Source organism: Nannospalax galili, unplaced genomic scaffold (genome assembly GCF_000622305.1).
Source record: "Nannospalax galili isolate Female #2095 unplaced genomic scaffold, S.galili_v1.0 scaffold87, whole genome shotgun sequence".
NCBI lineage: Eukaryota > Metazoa > Chordata > Mammalia > Rodentia > Spalacidae > Nannospalax > Nannospalax galili.
Genome location: NW_008360320.1, coordinates 275,145 through 283,139, shown reverse-complemented (window position 1 = coordinate 283,139; position 7,995 = coordinate 275,145). Strand labels below are relative to the sequence as shown.

General features: G+C 41.2%; 1 protein-coding gene across 1 annotated transcript in view; it reads left to right on the top strand.

Annotated features, from left to right (window-relative positions):
• Positions 1 to 7,995, top strand: part of Tnfaip6 (TNF alpha induced protein 6) — a 20,438-nt gene that overhangs the window by 3,076 nt on the left and 9,367 nt on the right. The window contains exons 2-3 of the mRNA XM_008825152.3: positions 2,321 to 2,458; positions 6,036 to 6,197. Coding sequence (XP_008823374.1) covers positions 2,321 to 2,458; positions 6,036 to 6,197 — 300 coding nt within the window. The remainder of the gene's footprint in view (positions 1 to 2,320; positions 2,459 to 6,035; positions 6,198 to 7,995) is intronic.

Sequence of the window (7,995 nt, the reverse complement as noted above, 5' to 3'; positions counted from 1 at the left end):
ATTTCCTAAAACTCTGTTAGTTTTTTTTTCTCCTGCAAACGTGTTTGAAGTTTGGAGTAAACTATTAAGGAAATCAATTTGAGGAAAAGTTGGATCTATTAAAATAATTTGTAAATATTTTACTCTGCATTCTTGGAGTGCAGATAGATTTAATTTTTTAAATTAGCAACAACCATTATAATAAATAAGTAAATTAGTCATTTCCTTTTTCTTAACCTAAATATGTAGTATCTATTTCACAATTTTCAGCTGGGTGTAGTGGTACACATCTTAATCCTTACCCTTAAGAGGCTAAGGCCGGTGGGACTGGAGAGATGGCTCAGTGGTTAAGAACACTGACTGTTCTTGCAAAAGACCTGGGTTTGAATCCCAACACCCACATGGCAGCTAACAACTGTCCGTAGCTCCAGTTCCCACAGGGGATCCCACAGCCTCTTCTGTCCTCCACAGGCATTGCACGACATTGTTGCACTTACCTACATGCAGGCAATACACGCATACACATAAAATAAAAATAATAAATAAAAAATATTATATAGCCAGGCGTGGTGGCGCATGCCTTTAATCCCAGCATTTGGGAGGCAGAGGCAGGTGGAGCTCTGTGAGTTCAAGGCCAGCCTGGTCTACATAGTAAGTTCCAGGACAGCTGGGGCTACAGGGAGACCCTGTCTCAGAAAGACAAAAAAAAAAAAAAGCCTCAAAAAAAAAATGCTCAAGTTGCCCACTTATGTCTAAGCTCTTTGAGGGGACAAGACTTGATCCACAGTACCTAGGAAAATTCCACAAGCTACATGCTCAAAAAAATCAAACTGAAGATTAGTGAGTATACTAAGGCTTTGCCACAGGAAGGGAACTGAGAGGTAGGCCATTTACAGAGAGGAAAACATCCTGACCAGTGATGATCTGATGTTGCTGGTATTTTCTGATCTATGAACTTCAAACTGAGCTGGGGATGTAGCTCATTTGGTAGAGAGCTTGCTTAGCATTCAAGAAGCCCTATTTCCATACCATAGCCATATAAAACCCAACTGCAGTGGTACATGCCTAAAATCCCAGCACTCTGGAGGTAAAGTCAGGAGGATCAGGAGTTCAAGGTCTTCCTCAGCTACATAGCTAGTTCAAGCCCAGCTTGGGGAAAATGAGACCATCTATCTATCTATCTATCTATCTATCTATCTATCTATCTATCTTCTATCTATCTATATCTATATATGTGTGTGTATGTATATATATGTATATCAAATTGACTATTGCCTTCTGTGCTGAGCCTTTCCCATATAATTCATGAGAGCAGGATCTCTTGGAGTCTAGAAAAGCAGGGAACACACCAGCACCATTTCCCATCAAACTATGACAGAGTCAACTTTAGTTTGAGAAAAAGAACAGTGTGCTGAATTAAACATGTTTCTAATACTGCTGGATTTATGTCTTGCTGCATGCTAAGGGATATATAAAATCACCAGGACTGATCTCAACGATGGTGACTGCACAGGTCAGGATACAAATGCTTAATAATAAGCTGCCCAACTGCCAGCTCTATTAGAGCTAAGCTTAGGACTATTGTCCTGGGAATCTTTTCACATTGTTTCTATGGAAAAGGCAATCCAAACTCAAAACAATCCATTTAAACAGTGATCTACTGGAAGTGCTACAGTGCATGTGTGACTTACCACCACCTAAAGTATATTGGGATCAACATATGAACAAAAACAGATGAGCCGGACAAAGATGTTAGTAGCTGGTAGTTAGGTGTACCAGTTTTTTCTCGGCTGTGTTTGAATCGCCCTCTTTTGGTCTCTCTCTTAATGCAGTGCTTGTTTGCTTTGCATTCCTTCAGACAGTCCCTCTGTTTTTAAGTTCTTTATTAAATTCTCAATTATACTGCCTTAGTCACTCCCTCATGTTGATAGTCTTTTCATTGTAAGCTTATATAACGTTTTCAGTGGTTTCTTTGGCTTCACATCCTTTCCCCCTATGCCTTACCTTTCCAAGTTTTTATAGCTAAAAGCCAAAAATAAACTAAAACTTTATTACTTCTGGTTAATATAGAAATATAATGTTGCATTTAAGAACTTTCAGCATATCAGAAGGAGTCTAGCCTCTAGTCTTTGTTTATTCTCCCAAAAATCCCCCTAAAACTCCCATCATTCATTTTTTCCCCCAAAGCTTTCTAACAATGAAAATGTAACCACCATGGAAGCTGACCTCGAAAGTTCTTTGGCAAGAACAGTATCTGATGTAATCTTCCAACAGGGGCAGAATTTCCTTTATTCCACAAGAATGGATAATAGTGTATCGATGACATTTTGTACTTTCACAGAACAAGCAGCTGGTGTATACCACAGAGAAGCTCGGTCTGGCAAATACAAGCTCACCTATGCAGAAGCTAAGGCCGTGTGTGAATTTGAAGGTGGCCGTCTCGCCACCTACAAGCAGCTAGAAGCAGCCAGAAAAATTGGTAACTAAATTTTCAACAATTTTTTCTTCTTTTTCACCCTTGGAGGCAAAAATCCGCCTTTCCCATAACCATTATTAAGACCTCTCTCTAGCACTTTGGGATTGTTCTCTATGCTGTGGGGACAGCTTTGCTTCCTGGGTTCCTCAATTCTCTCTGCTTAGAGTCAGAAGGCTCTAGTACCAGCATGTCATATTGGGGGTCATGATCCAGTGAGAAGTAAGAAAATAAATATTATACAGAGAAGCAGGTCAGATGCAGCAGGTTCCAGAAAGGAGCTGATGTGGAATTACCCTTCAGAATGAACTTTATTGAGAACCTTGTAAACACAGCAGGCATTGGGGTGGGGGGGGGGACACGGTGGGGCGGGGCGGCTGGGCCTTGAAGTGGGTGAGCAATTGGGAGAGATAGAGCATCATGCCCGAGACAGCATGGTGGAACCTAGATGGGACAGAGGGAGAGAGAGAGAGACCTCTCCTTTCAAAAACCTGAAGAAGCATTTCATTAGGGGAGAGCTTAAAGGGGGAAAGTAGGAGAGATAGTCCCCATGTACAGCATGATGGGGGTCCTGAAGGAAAAGCCTTCAAGTCCCTTGAACAAAGGGAGATTTCAGACATAGATTTCCAGGGGGCGGAGGGAAGTTCTACCCCATGTGATTTAACCTAACAGTGTATATAGCACTGAGTCAGTTTCAAGGTAGGACCATAAACTCATCTTACAGCTGTGAGAGGAAGGGCTTCAAGGCCACAGCACAGTTCAGTTTCTCAGCTCTTTGACCCAGAGAAAAAGAGTTGCAAGGAGGCCTGGCCTGATTTCTAGGAGAGAGAAAGGGAGCTGGATGGCCTGTGATCTAACAATAAGCACTAAAGGAAAATGAAGACCTCATTACTTCAATGTCATTGAAATACCTCATTAATGTTAATGTAATTGGTAATTATTTTTAATGTTGTTTTATCTCTTTTGACATGTTAGCGTTGGTTTTTCTCAACTATTAATGGCAGTGTTTCACAAAAAAATTTACCTAGTGGTAGAAATATTAAATTTTAGTCTCTGTCTCTCTCTGCCTCTCTCTGTCTCTGTCTCTGTCTCTGTCTCTCTCTGTCTCTCTCTCTCTCTCTCTCTCCTATTTTTTTTGAGACAAGGTCTCATTATATAGCCTACCTGGCCTCAGACTTCTGAGCTTCCTCCTGCCTCTCCATCCCTCATGCTGAGATTATAGGTGTATACCACCATGCCAGGCAATTTTTAATTGTTTTTTTATGAATTTCATATAATACATTATGATAATATTTAGACCCCTTCCCATATCTGTACTCCCCATTGCCCCCCTCACTGGTTTTCATGCATTCTGTTATATAAGGCCTATTGAGCCAAGTTTGTGTCCCCAAGTGTCCCTCTGTGAGTCTATCCACTGGAGCTGCCAGTGGAAGAATACATTTGTGCTGCTGTAGCTGTAGCACAGGACTGAAAGCACAGGCAGGTTATAAAATGGTAAGAGAGAGAAACTGGAACTATGATGTTGGGAGACTAGTGAAAACTCCAATGGTTAATTGACTTGATTTTTACTTGATTTTTGTTTATTTGGATAGTTGGTTAGTTAGTGGCTAGGTTGGTTGGTTTGGTTGGTTTTTTGAGACAGGATCCCATGTCGTCCAGGCTGGTCTGGGATTCACTATACAATTAAAGCTGGCTTACAACCCCTGACCCTCCTACCCAAGCCTTTTGGGCTGGAACTACAGGTGTGTGTCACCACTTTAGGCTCTACTCTTTGCTTCTTTACACAAATATCTGGTTATTATCTCCCTTGAGCCTCCAAAGAATGGACCACCCCTTTAGAGCTCCTTTCCTTAAAGGAAAATGCCTGGCAAAACATTTGCCATTACCAGACTTTGTTCACAACATACATATGGTTGTCCCACAGTGTCAGTGAAAAATTGGTTCCAGGACTCTCACTTAAACCAGAATCCAAGGATGCTCAAGTCCTGTGAGGCAAACTTAGGGCCTCACACATGCTACACAAGCGCTCTACCACTGAGCTACATCCCTTCCCTTATGTTTTATTTGTTTGCTTGCATTTTATTTTTGTGTTTTTGTTTGGACATAAAGACTCAACAGTCTCAAACTAGTCATCCTCCTGCCTCCAACTCCCAAGTGCTGGTATTACAGACATGCAATACCATGTATACTCTGTATATTTTAAATCATCTCTGGATTATTTATGATATCTACTCCAATGTAAACACTGTGTAAATAGGGTATTGGGAAATAATGAAAAGAAAATTATCTGTATATGTTCAGTTCAGATGCAGTTTTTTTCTGACCGTATGGGGGATTGAACCTAGGCATCATTCATGTGAGGCAAACACTCTATCACTGAACTAAAGCCCCAGTCCTCAGATGCAATTCTTTTAACAAATTATTTTTGATTCCCCAGATGGTTGAATGCACAGATGGAGAAATCCCTAAATGTTTTTTCCTCAAATGTCCCATAGCTTCCCCAGACAGCTGCCCACCTGTAATCATGGGCTATTTGGGGAAATTGAAATGATGGGTACCAAGGCCATCTTGAGCCTCTAGTAAAACCACCCTCAGATGTCATCAGCAGCAGATACTAAAAGAGCCTCTGAAGCTGAGCCAGGAAAACAGGGCTGAGCCTTTGTTTGAAATATGTGAGAACTGATCTTTATCCATAACTTTTAAAATATAGAAATTAATTAAATTGCCACTTGAAATGTTTTTTTTCAGGATTCAGAAATGATCTCATGATACCGGTTAGGCCATTTATGAAAAGTTACAGCTCTGAAACTGGGTGATTTCCATATTCATGGTGGTACAATTTCTCATCCATCTGCATTTGTTTTTGTTTTCAAATAGGACCACTTACTCATAAAAGTCAGAACTTAAAATTTAAAGCCAGACATGGTGATACACACCTGTAATCCTAGCACTTGGGAGGTGAAGGCAGGTACATCAAGAGTTCAAGGCCAGCCTTAAATGATATGGAGTTTGAGGTCAGCCTAGGTTACATGAGATCTTGTCGCAAAATAAATAAATATAAATAAATAAAGTTGGGGCTAAGAAATAGCTAAATGGTTAAGAGCTCATAGTGCTCTTGCAGAAGACCCAAATTCAGTTCCCACAACCCATATCCACATCAGATAGCTCATAACCATGTATAAATCCAGCTCCAGGTGGATCCAGTACCTCTGAGGGCACTTGTGTGTGTGTGTGGAGAGAGAGAGAGAGAGAGAGAGAGAAAGAGAGAGAGAGAGAGAGAGAGAGAGAGAGAGAGAGAGAGAGACTCTTTTTAGAAAAGAAATTATATTTCACTTGTATTCAAACTTCTTTTGTGGTGCTATGGACTGAACTTAAGGCCTAGCTCTTGGTACAAAGTCTTACTATGTAGTCCAGTCTGCCCTCAACCTTACAGTCTGGTGCCTCTGAGGTACTGGAATTACAAGTTTTACCCATTTTGAATGAAGTGGTTTGGCCACTTGAGAAAAGTATACTAGTCAGTGACTACCTTCCTACTAGACTGAGGGACTGTGCTGGTTGAATCCATAAGCTTTTCTTCTTGCAGGATTTCATGTCTGCGCTGCTGGATGGATGGCCAAAGGTAGAGTTGGATATCCCATAGTGAAACCCGGGCCCAACTGTGGATTTGGAAAAACTGGCATTATCGATTATGGAATCCGACTCAACAGGAGTGAGCGATGGGATGCCTACTGCTACAACCCACATGGTTTGTTGTTAAAAATAATAATTTTGCCAGGCGTGGTGGCACACACCTTTAATCCCAGAACTTGGGAGGCAGAGGCAGGTGGATCTCTGTGAGTTCGAGGCCAGTCTGGTCTACATAGTGAGCTCCAGAACAGCTGCAGCTACAAGGAGACTCTGTCTCAAAAAGACAAAAATAATAAAATAATAATAATGATGATGATGATGATGTTGTGTTTTGCAAAAATATACAATTACCATGCTACTCAGAGATTATTAAAAAGAAATGGTTTTTCCTTCTGAAAATAAGTGAATGTGGTAATGATAATTATTAACAAAATTTTCCCTACCATTCGTAGGACCATTCATGCCATTCAGGACACAATTATGTCCTCTCACTTATACTCTCACTAATAAAGAAGTTCAGCTCTTCTTTTTGGATATCTTCCCCAGAACAGTATTACTAAGGGTTATATATTATATTACTGGCATTTACGCTCATAAACATACTGAAATGATATAATAATTATAATAATTCCTTATTTGAGAATATTTTTGCAGAGCATAGTGACACATGCTTGTAATCCTAACTCTCCATGGACAGAGGCAGGAAGACCAAGAATCTGTGAAATAGCTTAGTCAGTAAAGTGCTTGCTTTGCAAGTATGAGGACCTGGGTTCAAGCCTGACAATGAATGTTTTTAAAAGGTGGAGTGGGGGGGTGAGGCTGGAGAGATGGCTCAGTGTTTGAAAGTACTGGCTATTCTTGCAGAGGACCCAGGTTCAAGTCCCAGCACCCACATGGCGGCTAAAAACTCCAGTAACTCCAGTTCCAGGGGATTCAACACCCCCTCTTCTGTCTTCTGTGGACATTGCACAACACGGGTACGCTTGCATACATGCATGCAATACACTCATACACATAAAATAAAAATTTTTTAAAGGTCAGGCATGGTGACATGTGCTTGTAACCCCAGTGCTGGAGAGGCAGAGATAGGGAGATCCCTGGGACTCACTGGCTTGCCAGCATTGCTTATTTGTAGGTTTCAAGTCATTGAAAGTTACATAGGCTCCTTCATAGTATTCTCTCTAGGTCTTATTGCAGCTAACAACCATCTGTAACTCAGTCCCTGAGGATCTGACTCCCTCTTTTGGCCTCCGTGGGCATGGAATGGCATGGATGCACTTGCATATTTGTAAGCAAAACACTCATACACATAATAAGATAAAAATAAGTCAATAAAATAAAAATGTTAAAAAAAGATTCACAAATAATCTATGTTCAATTTATGAAATTTAGTAGTTGGACCAGCAGGATGGCTCAGTGGACAAAGGCAACTTGCTGCCTAGCCTAAGGACTTGAGTTCCACCCCCAGACCCACATGGTGGAGGGAGAGAACTGACTCCTGAAGGTTGACTTCTGACCACTAAAAGGTATGCCATGGTACTGGCATATGCTGGCATACAAACACATACACACACACACACACACACACAAAAAAAAAAAGCATGATGAAGTTCTTTTTTTAACCTATTTCTTTTTATGTTTGTTTTGGTTTTTTGGTAGGATTACCCTAGTCCCAGCACCCCCGGAAATCACCATGTGGACTGTGGACCAGGCTGGCCTTGATCTTGTAGAGATTTGCCTGCCTCTGCCTCCTGAGGGCTGACTAAAGGCATGCACCACCACACCCGGCGTTACCCTATTTCTTTTTAATTATTGTGCGTGTGAATGTGCGTGTGTGTGTGTGTGTGTGTGTGTGTGTGTGTGTGTGTTGGTTCTCTCTTTCCCCTGTGGGTTCCCGGGGTCAAACTCAAATCTTC